The sequence below is a fragment of the Colletotrichum chrysophilum genome (assembly GCF_026319265.1).
Source record: "Colletotrichum chrysophilum strain AFK26 chromosome Unknown scaffold_4, whole genome shotgun sequence".
In the NCBI taxonomy this organism is placed as follows: domain Eukaryota; kingdom Fungi; phylum Ascomycota; class Sordariomycetes; order Glomerellales; family Glomerellaceae; genus Colletotrichum; species Colletotrichum chrysophilum.
This window is the reverse complement of record NW_026517291.1, coordinates 442,487-461,554: the sequence shown is the minus strand read 5'-3', so window position 1 is coordinate 461,554 and position 19,068 is coordinate 442,487. Positions and strand designations below refer to the sequence as shown.

At 55.1% G+C, this 19,068-nt stretch overlaps 8 protein-coding genes across 8 annotated transcripts; 5 read left to right on the top strand and 3 right to left on the bottom strand.

Annotated features, from left to right (window-relative positions):
• Nucleotides 1-1,644: 1,644 nt before the first annotated feature.
• On the top strand, nt 1,645-3,645 carry COL26b_001021 (uncharacterized protein; the record flags this gene model as incomplete). The annotated part of the gene is made up of 7 exons (XM_053173981.1): nt 1,645-1,713; nt 1,779-1,955; nt 2,009-2,150; nt 2,260-2,415; nt 2,466-2,515; nt 2,568-2,985; nt 3,038-3,645. 7 exons carry the CDS (start codon nt 1,645-1,647, stop codon nt 3,643-3,645), a joined length of 1,620 nt encoding a protein of 539 aa, XP_053042098.1.
• Nucleotides 3,646-4,913: 1,268 nt separating this feature from the next.
• Nucleotides 4,914-5,571, top strand: COL26b_001020 (uncharacterized protein; the record flags this gene model as incomplete). The annotated part of the gene is given in 2 exon segments (XM_053173980.1): nt 4,914-4,944; nt 4,964-5,571. The coding sequence occupies 2 exon segments, from the start codon at nt 4,914-4,916 to the stop codon at nt 5,569-5,571; spliced, it is 639 nt and encodes a 212-aa protein (XP_053042097.1).
• Nucleotides 5,572-6,406: 835 nt separating this feature from the next.
• On the bottom strand, nt 6,407-8,776 carry COL26b_001019 (uncharacterized protein; the record flags this gene model as incomplete). The annotated part of the gene is made up of 1 exon (XM_053173979.1): nt 6,407-8,776. One exon carries the CDS (start codon nt 8,774-8,776, stop codon nt 6,407-6,409), a length of 2,370 nt encoding a protein of 789 aa, XP_053042096.1.
• A 483-nt stretch (nt 8,777-9,259) lies between these two features.
• COL26b_001018 (uncharacterized protein) lies at nt 9,260-10,002 on the top strand (the record flags this gene model as incomplete). Its single annotated transcript, XM_053173978.1, has 2 exons — nt 9,260-9,316; nt 9,373-10,002. The coding sequence occupies 2 exons, from the start codon at nt 9,260-9,262 to the stop codon at nt 10,000-10,002; spliced, it is 687 nt and encodes a 228-aa protein (XP_053042095.1).
• Nucleotides 10,003-10,292: 290 nt separating this feature from the next.
• Nucleotides 10,293-11,612, bottom strand: COL26b_001017 (uncharacterized protein; the record flags this gene model as incomplete). The annotated part of the gene is made up of 2 exons (XM_053173977.1): nt 10,293-11,395; nt 11,444-11,612. 2 exons carry the CDS (start codon nt 11,610-11,612, stop codon nt 10,293-10,295), a joined length of 1,272 nt encoding a protein of 423 aa, XP_053042094.1.
• Nucleotides 11,613-13,418: 1,806 nt separating this feature from the next.
• Nucleotides 13,419-14,609, top strand: IPP1 (Inorganic pyrophosphatase; the record flags this gene model as incomplete). The annotated part of the gene is made up of 5 exons (XM_053173976.1): nt 13,419-13,601; nt 13,740-13,859; nt 13,919-14,262; nt 14,316-14,399; nt 14,468-14,609. 5 exons carry the CDS (start codon nt 13,419-13,421, stop codon nt 14,607-14,609), a joined length of 873 nt encoding a protein of 290 aa, XP_053042093.1.
• A 400-nt stretch (nt 14,610-15,009) lies between these two features.
• On the bottom strand, nt 15,010-15,396 carry COL26b_001015 (uncharacterized protein; the record flags this gene model as incomplete). The annotated part of the gene is made up of 2 exons (XM_053173975.1): nt 15,010-15,122; nt 15,216-15,396. The coding sequence occupies 2 exons, from the start codon at nt 15,394-15,396 to the stop codon at nt 15,010-15,012; spliced, it is 294 nt and encodes a 97-aa protein (XP_053042092.1).
• Nucleotides 15,397-15,778: 382 nt separating this feature from the next.
• On the top strand, nt 15,779-17,101 carry COL26b_001014 (uncharacterized protein; the record flags this gene model as incomplete). Its single annotated transcript, XM_053173974.1, has 2 exons — nt 15,779-16,092; nt 16,168-17,101. The coding sequence occupies 2 exons, from the start codon at nt 15,779-15,781 to the stop codon at nt 17,099-17,101; spliced, it is 1,248 nt and encodes a 415-aa protein (XP_053042091.1).
• Between the last annotated feature and the right edge of the window lie 1,967 nt (nt 17,102-19,068).

Below are 19,068 nucleotides of genomic sequence, written 5' to 3'. Positions count from 1 at the left end.
TTCTCGGGACCGAGATGAGGTCCTTGCTCGCTGATGGGAAAGCCTGGAGGTCTGAAGCAGGCTGCGCTAACGAATGGACGCGTCTAATCGTATCATCGGTCTCATCGGCTCTATTTCTGTTCGCTTCAAGTGTCCGTCCCCATGTTTGCTGGAGACTTCCCCAGTATTTCTGCTTCATCTATGCCACGGTCCCCGGAGAGATTTCCAGTTTTTTCCCCCTCCAGGCCCAGCGGAATGCAACAGAGAAAAAGGCAGTGAACCCCGATGGAGGAAGCGATAAGAGCCGGCCATAACGATAGCGATCAACACGAACCTTGGCAGAGGAAAGACAGAGATACAGCAAGGATGGAAGCTCGTCCAGTGTTGCTCAGTTGCCATGTTCAGCATCAGCAACAGACTCAACCTCATCTATCAGATGAAGCGCCAAGCCGGCAGCACCCTGCGCGCCGGGGAAGGAACCGTCTGTCTGCTGCGAAGCGTGCCGGGGACTCTCTGTTGCCAGTGCAGCAGATTGCATTGCGGCAAACTCTGTTCAGTCGAGGTTCCCAGTTGAGCAAACCTTTCTCTTCCCACCTTCTCCGACGAACACCTACCTTACAATGACAACGCTTTTTGGTAAGGTAGTGTAGGTACAGCGGACGGCCTGGCTGATCCGGGCTTGGAGAGATGAAGATGGGCCTTGCAGGTCCCTCGTCGGTGAACTGCTGCCGTCCCGTTGCCGAATAGAGCCAAAACCCGGCGTCTTTAGAGCATCCTGTTGGCTGTCGCTCCAGTGTTTCCAGTGGGTCCCGTTCGGATGTGCCAGGTTCTGGAAGCCAGATCACCCCCTGTAGACCGACATGTCCCCTGGCGACGTCACTGCAGCTTCAACTTGGCAGTGCAATGACACAGGCGGCCGTGCCCCCATCACTTCTGCAGAGCGTGGCTTCCCAGGTCTAGGTTCGGTTTCCGCAGAGTGCGTGTGCCAGTGTCGCAGAATGCCTGTACCTTACAGCGTATCGATCGACTCGTCGACAGGTGAGGAACTACCTTATGCAGTAAGCAGGTAGATACCCCAGTGAACCCGCGTTCCCACTTCCCGTTCGCAGCAGGCCAAAGTACCGTTCCTGTCAACAGAGCCATTTCTTGGGGACTGCCAAGGTTCAACCCTCCACCTTGTTCTCAGAGATATCATCGCCAAATTCCATACGTCTTGGCCCCTATTTTCTTGGTTCTGCCGGGACGGGGAAAATCCAGCAAAATCACCAACCGCCCTACATCAACGACTGAACGAGGCTCGTGTACATCCATCTCATCGGGGCCTCATCTTCGGCGTCCTACCCGCGCCATCTCACCCGCTGCAGCAAGTCTGTGAGACTGGCACGGATCCCTCCTCGGAAACGACATGCCGCCGCCGCTAGCTTAGACTCTCCCTCGCAAAGCTCGCTCTCTCTTACTCGTCCAGTCACCCCGCGCTGCGCTTCGCTCGGCTTCCTCAAACCCCTCATGAGCTGGTTTGCTAAGTGCTTCGGCTCCTCTCACGTGGGATACCAGCTCTTGGACCATATGACCTGGAAACATGTTCGCCCAAATTTCAACCCGGCCTTCGAGGGGAAGGGCTTCCTCAACTGGAGGAAACACTCTGTCCCGCTCGCCATCGCCAGCATGATATTAGCTGCCCTCACTGTCGTTCTCTACTTCAACATCCGTGAATACATCGGCGCGCGGGATCAGGTTCGATTTCCTTTTTTTCAAAGAATCCTCTCCGCGCATGTGTGGAAGCTAACACTGCTTGACAGCTCAACCTGCCCAGGGTCGCGGTTGATCTCGGCTACGCCAATTATTCAGGAAATGTGCTGCCAAGCGGGGTGAATCAGTTCCTGGGGATGCGCTATGCTGCGCCCCCAATAGGAAACTTGAGATGGCGAGCACCACAAGATCCAGAAAAGAAAGAGGGCACAACAGATGCTATTGAAGTGAGAATGTCCGTCTGTTTGGTGGGTGCTGTGGCTGACCGCATCTCACTTAGTTTGGTTCGATTTGTCTCGCAACAGACGCGTCTTACCCCACGGCAGGACAAGATGAAGACTGCTTGTTTGTCAATGTTTGGTCGCCCAACAACACAACACCAGACTCGAAACTGCCCGTATGGTTGTTCATCCAAGGTGGAGGTATGGTGACCCTTGAAGGCTGTCCTTGCGCTGTTGATGCCAGAGAGTGCCCTGTCTCACTCTGTCCTCATGCATGGACCAGGTGTCGAAGGTCACTAACACCATCCAGGCTACACCTCCAATGCTAATCCAAACTGGAACGGCTCTCAAGTGGTTGAAACTTCGGGCAAGAACATCGTTTTCGTCGGCTTTAATTACAGAGTTGGTTTGTGGGGGTTTCTGGCGAGTGAGCGGGTACGAAAAGACGGCGATCTCAACGCTGGACGTAAGCTTGCATAAGACATTACTGTGGAAACCAAAGCTGACGAACTTTAGTCCTCGACCAGCGACTGATGATGAAATGGGTCAAGACTCATATTTCAAAGGTGAATACCAGTTTCATCTTGATATCACCACTTTTCTGGCTTACTCTTGTAGTTCGGTGGTGACCCGGATCACGTCGTCATTCATGGAGTCTCTGCAGGCGCCGGCTCAGTCGCCCTTCATCTCACAGCACACGGCGGAAAGGATGAGAAGATGTTTGTAGGAGCCATGGCCGAATCCGTATTTTTCCCCGCCCAGCCACGCGTAAACGAGCTCGAATATCAATTTAACAAGACGACGGAGAACTTGGGCTGCAAAGACGAAAAGGATCAAATGGGTTGCTTACGTGGCAAGGACATCAAGGCGATACAGGAAGCCAACGCAGGATCGCCATTCCCTGGACGACAACTGAACCCGCATTTCTACTGGACCCCCTGCATAGACGGAGATCTCATTCAAGACTACCCATACGCCATGTACGACAAGGGGAAGTTCATCAAAGTCCCTGTGCTTTTCGGGACTGGATCGAATGGTGAGTGTTGCGTATGGAAGAGGCACAAATTCTCATGCTCACCAATATTTAGAGGGATCTGTCTTCGCAGCAAACGTCGAGACTCAAGATCAGTTCGTAAACTTCATGATAGATAACTACCCGAAACTCGGTCAGAACCAAACCGACACTATGCTCGAGAAGTATCCCATCCTGCCCGCCCTGCCAAACCATAACGCCTGGTTTCCCTCAGCGAGCCAAGCATACGGCGAGACGACGTTCATCTGCCCGGCCAACAACATCCTAAACGCCTATGCTGCCTCGAATCTGTCGAGCGCGAGTTGGTCCTACCGCTTCAACGTACAGGACGAGACGAACACCGCCTCCGGACTCGGCGTCCCGCACGTCTTCGAGGCCCCGGCCATCTTCGGCATCGACGCCTGCCCGACGCCCGACAGCTTCCGCACGTACAACAAGCCCGTCGTGCCCATCATGATGAACTACTGGATCTCGTTCATCCGCAACCTGGATCCGAATGTGCACAAGCTGGCGGACACGCCGGAATGGAAGACGTGGGGAGGCAAGAACAACCAGTCGCGACTCGTCTTCGAGATCAACAACAACCGCATGGAGAACGTCGACGACGGCCAGAAGGATCGATGCGACTTTTGGAAGGGTGCTGCGGAGGTCATGGAGCAATAGACACACGGCACGGATTAGAGGCATAATGACCTGAAGGTAATGAGGCGTTTACATACGGGCTACGGTGCACACGAGAGAGGATCGGCATTTTTCTTTTTCTTTTTGGATTGATACCAGCATTGAATCATGGCCTTAATGTGTGCTTAGACTACAAGAGGCATAATTCCAGCCCCTTTACATGTCCAGATTTGCAGTGAACTGCCCACAGCTGTTGGCTGATGTACTTCAGCACATCTATTGCACGAAACTGTTCTGGGGTCTCTTGGATCACCGATCATGACAGCCATGGTGGGGTGAACATTAGCCAACCCACACAACCCGGGCACAGATTGCCAAGGGCTGTGCCGCAAACGCCCAACAACAATTCGTCAGGCGGACACCTATGTTGCCTTTTTGTTGGCCATGCCTCAAGTTTGTGGCAGTGTTTTGCCTTCATGTGATTGAACATGTTCGTCATCCCCGGCAACAACTATCACGACGACATTTAAGAATTGTAACTTAACGTCTCCAAGACCACAATACACCCAGCTTCCGAATCCCGCAGAACACATAAATCGGCCCTTGCAAGAACTCTCCTATAATGCTCCCAATCGATTCTAAGCGCAAGTCTCTGGATGGCGCCACACTCTGTAGCACCAACGACTCAGCGAAAGGCGAGGCGACCAAAGACTGCCAAACGGACGAACGTAAGCGGAATCCCAGGCGTGAAGATAACGGTACGTCAGCTAGAGCATGACTGCATTACATCTAGTAGACACTGACAGGCGATGAAGACTCTTCGTTAACAGGAGACGTTGCGGATCTTCGCCGAGGCCTGCTCGTGCACGAGGAGCCGGAACGTCGCCGGAGAAGGCTGCGTGAGCGGGAAAAAGATGACAAGGCGGAGGGAGGAATCTTGGCTCTTGTGAGTATTCCGTCAAGTAACATACCCAGTTCCATGACTGACATCGGCGTGTAGTTGTTTTGCTTTGCTGGGGCAATGTACTTACCTTGAACGCCGGACCTGGAAACTTGTTCATCCTCAACCTTGCGGGTGGCCTCTGTCACATAATCTCTCAGGAAAATTAGGCATGGCAGTATCTTTAGCAACCTAGAATGTGCACATCAGATGGTTGCATGTAGCAAGACAAACCACAAACCTGAGAATCGTATCGAAAATAGGACGCTTCGCAATAGAATTACATTAATAGAGCATATACAACGCAGAGTGTTCCTGCGTAACCCATATTTTGAGTCAAATCTACATCTCAAACCGACAACTCCTGACGATGTCTCGAATCACCCAGCATCTCGAGAGGCGTAATCTCCATCTCACCAGCAAGATCCTTCGACTCTTGCGCCTCCCCCGGCGGCAGCCCGGGTGTCGGCAGAACCATCGTGCTCGGAAACACAAACGTCCTCCCAACACCATCCGCCGACCCCCCTGCTGGGCCGCCCCTGGAATCCAACCCACGGCCCCTCCTCCTCTTGCTCGACCGCTTCCACAGAAACGCGAGTCCCGCCACAATCGCCGCCGCCAGCGGCAGCCCGACTCCGAGGCCCACCCCGAGCCCGACAGTCGGCGACGCCCCGCCTCCCCCACCATCACTCCCGATCCCGCCGCCAATCCCGCCCGCGCTACCCGTAGCGGAACTCCCCTCGGCCGTTTGGGCGGATACCAGCACTATCGAAGTGAACAGCGCCGTCGGGGTCGACGATGCCGCGGCCGTTGTGGTGTCTGGGGTGGTGTTCGCGCAGGTGTACTCGAGCTTCAGGTCCTTGCCGTCCGTACAGGAGTTCTGCACAGAGAGCGTCATATTGGCTTGTTGGTCCGCAGGGCAGTCCTTCATGCAGCACTCAAAGTCGCTCAGCAGAGAGGAGCCCGCGCAGGCGCATTTCGTCTTGCACGAGTCGGTCATGTACACCAGGAACTGCGAGAAACAATGAACCTGCAGCACGGAAAAAGAATTCTGTCAGCTTAACCATCCCCATCTTGAAAACACGGAAAAATAAACAGTGGTTGACATACATAGCATGGCGTGGCAGCCGAAGAAGCAGACGGCGAAGCAGAGGTCGCCGTACTCTGCGATAACCCCTGCCCCGCCAGGGCCGAGACCAGCAAGATCGGGAGGAGCATCATGGGGACGGGATCATGAGAATAGGAGAAACACAAGAAAACAGACGCGACGACGAGCAAAACATTGCCGAGCCAGGGATCCTTGGGGTGTTTATACAATCGAGATGAGAAGGATCGCGCCTTTAGTTTGAAGCTAGCCCAAGCGGCTGAAAGGAGGTGAGAGCGACAAGCTTTGACGGTGGGCTTTCACGATGCACCGGTCGACGCCACCATCCCGGCCCCAAAGAACCCCGAGCGCCTCTTGTCTGTATGAACGTCTATTCATCTATGGTAATCATACGCAATGGCATTGTCACTGCTGCTGCTGCGGATTATTCCCTGCGTGATACTTCCGCGGTGGAAAACCAGTGGTTCTCTCCTTTGTCCCTCAGCGGCTTCGCAGAGAGGCGCAGCTCTAGATGATATATACTCGTCTTCTTCTATCGTTCGGAACTTGCCCCATTCGGCAAGTCGCCTCGAATTGAAGCAACGGCAATTTATGTACCGGCAACAGGTTGTCCCAATCCTATGCTCGGAAACAGGACAGGCGCTATCGTTGTATAGTGGAGTTGCTGAAAGCAAAAGAACAAATCTATGGTGAACAGTATCGCATCTTGCAGCGATACTACTTCTTAATTGTACAATCCAGCGGGGAAAAGGACGATCTCAAGCATGGTCGTCTTTGATACCCCAACTACCGACGAGCGCCATGGCCTTGTCGTCACCTTTAGCAAGGCGATCATCCTGTAGCGTATCCGCGAGACACTGCCACGGGTCGCGGCTCCCACCCCACTTGAGGAGCTTCTCCTTGAGCCTCTCGCCGTTGGCGCGGTCCAGCGCCTTGCCGTCCGCGCCGGCTTTGAACACGACCCTCCAAACTCGCTCAGCAAGCACGCGGTCAAAGACGTAGCTGTAGTAGGTGCTGCCATAGCCGTGAAGATGGCCGAAGAAGCCTTGCCAGCAGGTGCCGGGAGGATCAGGGCCGCCCTGGGCATATTGCCTCTGCAGATCATGGTAGACCTTTGTTGAGTTGAAGGAGCCTTCGGTGACTTCCGGGGCGTGATAGGACTGGTCGAGAAGAGACAGAAGAATCTGGTTCTCGGTGTCGATGCCCTCGAAACGCTTGGCCAGGCGGATCCGTTCCGCGACCATTTTGTAAGGCAAAGGTTCATCCGTCTTCCAATGACGCGCGAACAAGCCAAGGACTGATGGGTCGGCGGCAAAATGCTCCATCAGTGTGGAAGGGAGCTCGGCAAAATCGGTGGCACATCTCGTGCCGGCAACGTTCTGAAGCTTCGTGCGGGCAAGGATCGAGTGGATGGCATGGCCCATCTCATGGAACAGGGTCTCGACTTGATAGTACGACAGTAGCGCTGGTGCAGAGCTGTTTGCATCGTGCTTGGGGAAGTCGCAGACCAAGGCGATCGTTGGCAACTGCATCAAGACGCCGTTCTCCTGTAAGCTCTCCATGCCATCGTTGGCAGCTTGCTCGGGTCTTTCAAACTTGGGCAAGTCAGACGAGTTGTGGTGCAGGTCTTCCGCTGCCTCCTGGACCTCGTAAGGAGCAATTGCACGAGAGCATCGCACCGTAAAGTGAGCAGGGTTAGGCGACTTGTCCTCTCGGAAGAATAAGTCGCAGTACAGAACTGCGATCAAGTCGCCAGTATCAGTAACAACGTCCAAACGTCGCACATCTTCGTGCCAGGTCTCGCCTGGCTGCGACTCCCTAGGTTTGAACGAAATGCCGTAAAGACGAGTGAATAGCCTTGACATGCCCTGCATGACGGTGCCGATCGAGAAGAAGGAGGGAAGGTGGTCAGGGTGACGAACGGGAAGTCTCATTTCAGCCCTCACGCCATCCATTAGGAAATCCTTGTCCCAGGGATGGATCTGAGTAGACGTGCTGTCAAGGCGGGTCTGCTTCAACTTCAAAAGGTCTGCCATTTCCGCCTGCACCATGGGCGTGTTGTACTTTTGCAGCGCGTGGAGAAACTGCAACACTGCACTGGGGGACTTGGCCATCATCCTGTCTTTCAAGGCAAGATGGGCGTAGCTGGAAAAGCCGGCCAGATTCGCCAGCTCACCTCGCAGCTTCAGCATAGTCTCCAGCAGGTTCACGGTTTGCTTCGAAGCAGTGCGCATCGCTGTGAAAACCTCCTTCCGGGTGTTCTCGTCCTTGACGCTTCGGAGTGCGGCCTGAGCTTCAGGCCCGGTGGTGGGGAGGCGCAACTTGCCCCTCATCGTAAGTGCTCGAGCGATGCTGGGATACAACCCATAGAAATTGGACGATGGCAGCACAACTTCCCTCTTTGCAGGGGCCATGTTCGAGACGAAGGCAGATCCAACCTCACTAATCTGCTGAGAGAGGTCGACGAATCGGTCACGTTCTTGCTGGGGGAGGTCGACGGCCGACTTCGTAAAGTCCAACTTCAATATCTCTGCCACCGTTCTCTCCTCCTCCGACCAAGCCGCAACAACGTCGGGTTTTGCCATCGCCTTCACAAGCTGGTCGCTCAACCCAGTCATGGTGTTGAGTTGGTTCATGTACTGGTATACCATGGACCAGGCCCCTGCAGCTGCTTGCTGGAACCTCGGGTCAGGGTGCGTCATTCTGACAAAATCTGAGAGATCGAGGACTCTGCAGAGCAGGTCACTCAACCGATCCAAGTCCTTGACAATGTCCTGATACTCGGAAGCAGTCGACGCATGGAGGACTCGATGGACAATCTTTTGCGCCTTGTCCAAGCTTCGGCGAGCAAATACGTAGAATCCATTTGGGCTCGTGAGGTATCGGTTCTTGAATAGGCCGACGCTTGGGCCAGCAGCCTTGAATGCTTTTGCTACACGGGAGGGAGAGTCGAAGAGTTCCCGCAGGATCGCATCGTCAGCGTTTCTACCCGGGGGTGCGTGGTCGGCGGGCAGACTCGAGGGGGCGGCGCCGGAGGCGGCGGCCATCCACCGGCGCTGTTGGCCGCGGGAAGCTTGTCGAACACATTGAGTGCAGACCCAGAGGCCGCGGTTTGGGGGTTTGAACATTATGAGAAGCCCTTCGACGTAAAGACCATAACTGCTGGTCGGGGCAAAAGATCTAGTTGTAAGGATACAAGGAAATGGGGAGTTGGGTGAGTTCGGATCTGTATCCGGAATTGTAGAATATGTTTGGGTGAAGTAGAATTGCCGGCAATGCGATTAGTTGCGCATGCGGGTGCATGGACCGAATTTTTGTGCAAGGTTGTGCAGGTGCTCAGATAGGTGCTTCCAGGTTTGGGCGAGGTGCATTATCGAATTCCCGAGCTCCGGAAATAGCCGCAGCGTGGGCCTGGAGACTTTCCTGTACATCATACTTCCAAATATTCTCGCGAGACCAACATCCAATTCCCTCAATCGACCAATTGAGTGGACCATGGCTGCTAGAGTGTTGCTACAACGGGTAAGTCGTGGTATCCTGTTGCTTCATGGTTTACTCGACAGCTGACATGGAAGCAAAAGCGCGCCGCGCCGTTGGCAGCGACCGTCGTGATGGGATTCGCCCTGGCTCCCCGGACTGTACATGCTGAAGCTCCCGAGACCGCCCAGGTATGTCCGCAGTCGGACTCCTAGTCAATACGCACACAATGCTAAAATGTACGCAGTCTAAGAAGCCGATTTACGACGAGCCGGCGCCTCTCCCGACTAGCGGAACCCTCCCTCCCCCTCCCCCGACGGAACAGCTCCCTCCGGCCGAGGAGCCTACCAAGCCCCGAGGACCTACGCCTACCGAACGTCTGGCCGTCCAGATCGGCAAGGCCCGCTTGGGTCTGTACCAGTACGCCGTCGGCGCTGAGGATGCCGTCAACCGCACGATGGACCGCGCCTTCAACCTCGAGCAATCCTTCACCAGCACCATCGCATCCTTGGCACCTCCCCGCGAGAGCGGCGAGAAGCTGATGCCCGGCGCCATCTACGTCCTCGTCGCTGCCATGGCCGGCAGCATCATCACCCGCAACCGCAGTGTCATTCTCCGCGCCACCGCGCCCTTGGCCCTTGGTATCACCGCCGGCTGGACTGTTCTGCCCATTACCATGGGCAATGTTTCCAACCTTGCCTGGAAGTACGAGCAGCGCTTCCCTGTCATCGCCCAGGGACATCTCCAGATTCGCCAGAGCATCGAGGACAGCTTGAGGGCGGCAAAGATTCACAGCCAGATTGGTGTACGATATGTCGATGAGAAGGTCACGGATGCTCGTGAGACTGTTGAGGACTGGGTGAAGAAGGGCAAATAAAAGAAGGGTTGGGACTGTATCATAGAAGCAGAAGCGGCCAGAGCCGCTGCTGACGGTTCCTTTGTAATTCCACAAAATTTATCATCATGAAGAAATGTGCTTGAGTCACTCGGCTTCTTGACATTTCTGACTATTCGGAGCTCGTACATAAAAAGATCTAGTCTTCCCCATTATCTGTGGCCGGCCTGCCAAAGGGGTATTCGTGATATTTGTGTCGCTATGCTTTGTTGTTACCCCCCTAAACGCCTTCGATGCAAACCACCTCGCGATTAAACGTCAAAATCACCATCTCATGTCTGCAAAGGGACAGCCGCTTTTTTCGACTCAGCAGCGGCAGTGACCCCTCGCTCAGACATCTTTCGGGATGTCTGGCTGTCCCGGCTCGCCTTCATGTTACCACCAGCTGCCATAGCACTGGGGTTGGCTTTCTTTTCAGCTTTTTCTGGTTTGCCTGAGCCCTCTGGATCGATGCCCTTGTCCCAGTCTGTTTGTCGAGCAAGATCCATGAGATCGTCGAGACCAAGCGCTCGGCATATTTGGGTGTAGGTCTTGCACTGGTTCATCTTCTGGTACATGCCACTCTTTCCGGGAACGATCTGGCACAGCAAATACTTGGTGTTGCCGAATTTGTTGGCAACCTCCAAGGCATACTTGACGTACGTTGCAGCGACCTCTTCCCACGATGCTACGCCTCCGTCGACGCCCGCACGGAAGCAGCTCGAGTTCGCCTCTGCAGACGTGGCGATCATGGCGCCGTCGACGCCGTACTCCTTAATGAGGTCCACGGCATGGTCGCGGCCCTCAACGTCGCCATTCATGATACAGGCAACACCGAACTCATGGCAGATTTCAGCGACCATGCGGAGATCGTTGCGGATTGCGCGTTCTCTGGGGCGCATGGGAGTCGTTCGGCAGTGAATCGTCAGGCCGGTAATGCCAGTGGCGCATAGTCTCCGTACCAGAGCTTCTGTCTCCTCGGGGGTGGACAGCAGACGGATCTTGACGCTGATGCCAATTTCAAACTCGGGCATGATGTTCGTGACAAGAGCTTCCAGAATGGCGCAAAGCTTGTCCGGAGTCTTCAGCAAGGCCGCGCCCATGCCGCCGCTGATGCTGAAGGGCTTGGGGCAGCCGGCGTTGACATCGATACCGGCCACATCCGCCGCAACGAGCCTTGACGCTTGAACTGCAAGCTCAGGGTCGGCCGTTCCGATTTGAAATATCAGCTTGCCGGCCTCTTTTTCAGGGAGGGTGCTGAACATCAAAGCTTCGGGATTCGTTTTAGGAGGGTTCTTCTGGCCAAAGGAGGGGACCTTGGTCCAGTCGATCGTATTCGTGACGGGATTTACTCGGCGCGTGGTGCCGATCATGGCTTTATCGACAGTCTCGGGTCCTATGGACTTGTCAGTTGAGTCATTGTGTTTGCGTGTTTGCGACTTACCCCAGACCAGGTCGGCACCGTAGTGCAGGGCTAGGAGGCGAGAGGGGAGTTCGCCAGAGCGGACCATGGGCGCAAGGACAATCTTGCCCCTGTAGTCGACCCCGCGGCGGGGGATAGGAACTCTCTTGATCTCGGATGCCATCGTTTTGAGGATACTGCGAACCGACATGTCAGGGACAGATATTATGCCACATAGTCTGCGACTGGAGAAGATGTGAGTCTTGCGCGCGAGGATCTTCTATGCGGCGATGCCTTGACGGGTTAGCAACGGAGAAAAGTGACAGGCTGTGCCTTATCGATAAGCGTCTATCGAAATAGACCCACTTAATCTTTCTTCAACATCGAGCTCACGACATTGGAAGGTCTCATTCAATCCGACCCTTTGCCCAAGACTCTGCATTGCTTAATTTTATTGGCGTTTTCTATGATTCTCTTGTCTAATATACTATTCCTCTTACAGGTAAATTTGGCCAGACCCGAATCAGTAGTGTTAGATTATATGCAATGATATTAATAGTCTACGGCAGTCTTTTTTATGTACACCTCCTTCTAGAACGTAGCAGCTACTTTACTTCGCCTCTCTGTGATGCACGGCGCAAATTAGGACAGACTTTGCTGGTGATAATGACAAGTGCAAAACAATAACAAACATAACGAAGATATGGAGATTGCCAGCGAACGACCGCTTCTACTATTCCTGTTACATCCTCAACCACCAGCAACTGTCACGTCAATATAAGCGGAGTATTGACATGCAGGAGACGCAGACGGTCTTGAAGAAACAGCTTTGAATGGGCTTGATGAGCTTGGGTTTGTCCGGGCCAAATCGTTGGGGAGGACCTCAAGGTGTCAAAGCTCTCACATGTGAAGCTGGAATGTCGGTCAGTAGCTGACTCCATGCCGCAATTCGACTCGGCATGTTTGCTGGCTTCTCGTGTGCAAACCAAGATGTACAGCTTTGCCACCTCACAGGAACGGCTCAATTGGCTTCATATCCTTGCTGTACTCGATATAGCCATGACACTTCATGGATACTGCGTTGTACATTCACTGTCCAAGATGCGGTGGAGGGGTAATTGAGGGGCAGTTTACAGGGATCAGACAATAGCGCCTGAGGCTGGTAAAGATTTTTCGGCAAGGTTGCTGTCGCGACAGAGGCCTCAGACACAGAGAGGCAGACCCAGAACGCAGACCAAGAGGTTCTCCCGGTTTCTTCCCTTGCCTTGCTTGCCCCGTTGTATCAACAGCAGACTTGCAGCCCCGATTGCCGCGTGTACGGCGCAGTGCTTCTAAATCCGAAGGTGAGAGCTCCAGCGCCCCTCCCACCGCAGAACCACCGAGCTACCGAGCTTAACAAGACCTGAGAGTCCGGCTTCGTCTTCCATTCGCCTTAGCGTCTGGCGCACCTCATCTCTCCCGTCGAACCTCGGATGCAGACACCGCTCACAGACCGACTTAGCAGTTATCCCCTCTGAAGACGTGTGCTGTAACAGAGCTTAAACCCCCTAATCCCCATCTACCACACCCTTCCCTTCTTCCGTCTTTCCATTCACCCACTGTATACATGCCGCTCTTACGAGGCATTAAGCTGCAGCCAACGCTCACCAAGACACGTCTCTTCTCAGCGAAGGCACCCTCCGGCTCAGGCTCAGGCTCGCTCCCAGGCGTCGTACCGTCCGCCCGACCCAGCGCCCGTTCCACCCTCTCACCTCTGTCCCCGATTCAGGCCCCGTCCCGGGCCAATCACTCAGCAACCCTGGCGGCACGCACCAAGCTAACAGCCGGGTCTGCTACCCCTCCCCCTCCATCCCTCCTTGCATCATCCGCCAACCGCAGCACCCCTCCTCCTCCATCACAATCTGCTGCAGCCGATATTAAATCCAAAATTCCCTCCCGGCGCACCGCTCAGATTGCCCGCCACTTCTCTACCATCTCCAAAGACTCTGACCCGAGCCTGCACAAGCAAGACACCACCATGGCTTCTCAGTACTCCGTCCGCAAGGTCGGTGCTCCCAACACCCTCGAGCACCGCGTCTACGTCGAGAAGGATGGCGTCCCCGTCTCCCCTTTCCACGACATTCCTCTGTACGCCAACGCCGAGCAGACCATCCTGAACATGGTCGTCGAGATCCCCCGCTGGACCAACGCCAAGCTTGAGGTATGATTGACCTTCAACCCCTCAATGAATCTCATGTACGCAGCTGCCTTTGTTGGCATTTGCAAACATTGTTGATTCCAAACCGGGGGAGAAAAACACACAATGGGCATGTGGCGCTGACCGACACTTCGAACACAGATCTCCAAGGAGGAGCTCCTCAACCCCATCAAGCAGGACATCAAGAAGGGCAAGCTTCGCTACGTCCGCAACTGCTTCCCCCACAAGGGTTACCTGTGGAACTACGGTGCCTTCCCCCAGGTACGATAGCTCGCCGTCTCAAGAATCGCTGCACACAACATTGTCTAACCCATCCCCAGACCTGGGAGGACCCCAACGCTGTCCACCCCGAGACCAAGGCCAAGGGTGACAACGACCCGCTCGATGTCTGCGAGATCGGTGAGCTTGTTGGCTACACCGGCCAGGTCAAGCAGGTCAAGGTCCTCGGTGTCATGGCCCTTCTCGACGAGGAGGAGACCGACTGGAAGGTCATCGTTATTGACGTCAACGACCCCCTGGCTCCCAAGTTGAACGACGTCGAGGACGTCGAGCGCCACCTGCCCGGCCTTCTCCGTGCCACCAACGAGTGGTTCCGCATCTACAAGATCCCTGACGGAAAGCCCGAGAACCAGTTCGCCTTCACTGGCGAGTGCAAGAACAAGAGGTTGGTCTCGATCATGAATTGCTTTTTTGGACAATTGCTAACATATCACGTAGCTACGCCATGGACGTCGTCCGTGAGTGCGGTGAGGCTTGGGAGAGACTCATCACCGGCAAGACCGCTGCCGGCTCCGTCTCTACGTAAGTCCATCATGCGACAGCTAGACAAAACCCTTTGAAAGAGCACATCGACTAACCATTGCCTACAGCGCCAACGTCACCGTCCAGCACTCCCCCGCCCGCACCGCCCCCGAGCAGCTGCCCCCTCTGCCCCAGCACCAGGAGCTCCCCGCCGAGAAGATCGACGCGTCCATCGACAAGTGGTTCTTCATCAGCGGTGCCTCCGCATAAACGTGCTCAGTGCCGGCCTGAGCAGGTACGAGCGGACGCCTCCTTTCCCATGGAAGTATTGTCGCTTTGCTAGTAAATGCAATTGAAAACAACGTCGAAGACCGATCGTGAGGAGGCGTCAACTTAGAAATACCAAAAAGTAAAAATTCCACACATGATATCAGATCCAATGCGCGTGAGATCAAGATGAGCTGGGAAATGAGCTCCGTGGGCGGCCCTGTTGCATGCCAATGGCTATGTATCAAGCCCCTCTCTGTGCTTTGCGAACATGCTACACCTTTTAAGCCACCGTATATACTTCAATCGACATTTCCCTGGGGATATCGTTCATGCCCATCCCGTAAACGCCGTACCGTACATGCAAATGCCATAATAATACACATTTTGTCTATCCCACTCCTTAGTCCGTCAAATCGGCGGCCTTCTGCAGACCACGAGAGTGTCGGTCGACCTCCTCGATGAGGTTCTTAACTCCCAAGCGTTCGCAATCGAGGTTCATGACCTTGCCGTCCTCTGCAAATTTCCAATTAGCTTCTGATCATTCCTTGCTTTGCATCGCAGCCCCTAGAGCCGCAGCGAGCGGATGCAGGGCGGGACTAAACGTACTGAACTTGACGCTCAGAGTCGGGGCCTCCGTCGAGCCCTTGGGCAGGAGCTGGGTGTTGATCACCATGCCCGTGGACCGGGCGGTGGGCGGGATGAAGGACAGGAAGAGGCGTGCGGATTTTGCTGCCGGAGAGAAAGGGTTGAACTTCGTGGTGATCTCGGTCATGAATTTGGTGATCATCTTGGGCAACGGTGTTGGGCGGTGACGCCAATTGGTTCCTATGTCCTGTTGCTCGTTCTCGGAGGGGTCTCAAGGCGGGGGAGCTTTTTTTCTGAGGGACCTGCGGTCGGAATCGTGAAGCTGTCACCAAAATTTCCGCGTGGCTCGGGGCCGGGAGCTTGGACGGCGGTTGTGGCTTGTGCTCGGGTGGTTTTACTGCATATTACTGTATCGGGGCCAGGGGCATAGTTGGTGTGGCGATCCCACTTAGGTACGACATTTCGTCACTGAAAGGCCAGCTTTACTCCCTAGGAAGCCAAAACCACCACATTCGCCGCACGCCTTCTAATTATTCGCTTCCTCGAAACTCCGCAAACAAACGAAGCCGAATTACAGAGACGACATGTCATTCGAGGGTCTGCAGGAACGCCTGACGGCCCTGCAAGAGACCACGGGGCAGCTCAAGGAGCTCATCAACAGGCTCCAGAATCTCAAGTTCCAGCCTGGCTCGGTGCCGCTCGGCGCGGACGAGGACAGCGATGTCAGCGCAGAGCTGAGCTCCGAGATCAGTCAGATCTTGAGGGAGGAAGAGGAGGAGCTTGAGCTTTTGGGCGAGGAGGTCGAGGACCTTAGGGACGGGCGACCGGGAAGCGAGGCGGAACACACCAAGACGCGGCTTAAAGATGGACTCGACCGCTTAAGGCAGGAGCTGAAGACGTAAGGAATTCCCTCGTTCACAGACATCTTGCCTGGGATTTTCACGGCATTTATACTGACTTCTTGCGAATGTAGTTCTCGAGTCACTTTCCGCAAGGCACAGCTCACAGCGAAGCGCAACCTCACACAGGCGCAACGCCTCGAGCGCGAGCTCCTCCTACAGTCCTATTCACAACCCGTGTCCGAAGCGTCCTCCCCGTCCCTCGGCGCGCAAAAGGCACCGCTGCCCGACATCGTTCGGCACCGGCAGGTGCGCCAGGCCAAAGACGACTGGAACACGAGCTCCCTGACGGAGGACGACAAGCAGACGGTAGGGGCGAGCAACGATGTCACGAATGCGCTGCGGCAGACGCACGAACGAATCGCTGCGGAGCTGGCGAGGAGCGAGTTTGCGCACCAAGCGTTGGAGGAGTCTTCGCAGGCCTTGAAGCAGCTCAACGAGTCGTACGGCTCTCTCGACACGATGCTGGCGAGCTCGAAGGATCTTCTGGGCACATTGTTGCGGTCGCAAAAGAGTGATACATGGTACCTGCAGACGGCTCTCTACATGCTGATGGCTACAGGGGCGTGGCTGTTGTTCAGGAGGTTGCTGTACGGGCCGATGTGGTGGTTGGTCTGGTTGCCCTTGCGGCTGATGTTCAATGTTAGCATCGGCAGCAGCAGGGCGGTTGTCAAGTACGCCAATTCCGGGGGCGCATCAGAGTCCGTGGTTGTTGGGGGCGAAGGAAAGATTGACGTCGAGGGTCTCCCTGACGAGTCTTTGCCCACATTGGACGTGCGTGAGCCTCAACGATCGGCGGCGGTTGGTGGGGATCCCGAATCACTGCTTGAGAAGGTGGGTAAGATTGTGGAGGAGATGCCTGCGGAGATCGGCGAAGAGGCGACGACAGAAGGTGACGATGGTGTTGTTGACGAGAAGCCTGATGCTGAGGTCGTGGTTGACCCGGTGCCCGACAATGATCTAAAGCAAGGGGCGCAAGAGGAGGTTAGACAGAGAGATGAGCTGTAAAGTCAGACAGGTGTGCAAGGCTAGCATTGCATCGTTTAGGCGCGAAATGCCCGACGGTCTCGTTAGAAGAAGAAATACCATCACATGGTCAAATATCCGATTCACGCCTTGGTGTTTCCAGCTCTCGGCTCATGGATGGGCTGGGGGTGGCGCACATCGTGTCTCTGAATCGTCAGATGCCCCGTTGATTATTCTTTGTTCCTGACACCGGTCTTCCGTTGAAACTAGGCGTTCCTGGGTTGATATTCAATCCGGTCTCCCTACCAGTATTACATCAGACGGCGGATTTGCGACTCGTCGCATGTCCTGTCCTGCCGAGCTTATTTTGACATCTAACAAACGTCGTTGAAATGCCCTCTTCCTAGTACGCAGTCGAGAACTCCTGGGCAACTGGCCAATAAGATGGCGTGGAGTCAGTGCAGGGGTCGCCGCTTTTCGCATTGAAAGTCCATTAACGTTCGGATGGAAGAAGAACGGCATGACGTGGTGAAATTTCCGGGCCATGGGCTGGTCGGGCAGGGCGGCAGCATTGGTCTATGCAGCCGGTGCCATTCCGTTTATTCCCATTACCAAAAGAATTGTGTAGCAGCAGCCCGGGGTGGTACCGACTTCGTTTGGGTCGACGTTCCCACAACAGAACGGATTCCTTTTTTCGTTCCAAATCGTTCTTCGATGACACCGGGAGAAGGACGTGAGTTGGACTGGCGCATCGCCACGCACGGAGGCCTGACGGCGCCTCCTCTCAGGCGGGTGTGGTGGCTCGTACGGGCCTACCGGCACGGCATTGGTGTCTTGGGAGGTGGTACTATATCCGGAGGATGTAGATCGCAGATCCAGGACCGAGTGGTGTGGTTGATGGGCATCTCGTATTCATGCACTTCGTACGCAAATCCTATGAGGCGAAGTGAACACACTCATTGGACTGGGCATCGCATTTTCCCATTCGCCGCTGCTGACGACGGGCATGTGAGCGGTGGTGAGAATGCTGTGTGTGTGTGCCAAACGGCGCTGCGCATCCCCTCCATGCCAGCCCGCTGGTCCTGTGCAAGTCGTTGCCGTGTCGGAGTCGGCGCTGGCTCACGGGTGACGGCATATGACGATGATCGGCTGTCGGTCGGGAGTAAAGTGCGCAAATGAAACTGGCCGATATTAGTTCGTTTGGACGGATGTCCATGCCGTCCCTGCTGGAAGCCGTCACTCATTGTCGTTCGAAACGAATCTAGGTCGCAAGGGGCCTTGGGGGGAGTATTCCCAGTGGACTGATGGAGAAGAGGTCACCGATGCCGCTTCAAGAATGGAGGATCGCTATTCCCTTCGACTCATTGTCGTGTGTCGAGCCTAGGTGCCTGGGAGGAGAAAGTACGACAGCTTGGCGGCAGATGGGATTCGCTAAGACTCCCTCGCATTTAGTGCTCATTTTGGACTCCTCAGAACAGACCGTTGGCACACGGCTGCATTGATTCCTCCTGGACGTTCCGAAATTTGGCCTAGACAGGCATTGTACCAGTGTCTGTTGCTTCTAGCAGAAAAACGAAGGCCGTCGAGAAAATCGAGTCTGCAGGCCAGGCACCAAGCTACTGCAGCGGTGGCATAGAGTGTGGCGCTCTAGCATCCAGCCGCCAGCGCTTTGTTCCGTCGACGGGTCGACTGAGGTGCGCTGTCGAGTTGGGGCCCTGAAACAGGTGCAGGTCACTTGGGCCAATGATACGGTACCATTTTCCCAGGAACCTTGCATTTCCTCGAGACGCGCTTCTTTCGTGTCACGGTCAACGAGTGCTCTTTTTTTTTTTTTTTTTTCCCCTCTCCTTCCCTTGTAGCCAGCCATTGCTTGGCTGTCAACCCAACTTCGTCCGAAGTCTGCACGAGTCGAGGTCAATCGACTACCACACCACGCTGGGCTGGTACTTCCGCGAAAGGTCAGCCATCCCAAGCCCCTCCGAGGAAAACAGCGTGCAAACAAACAACAA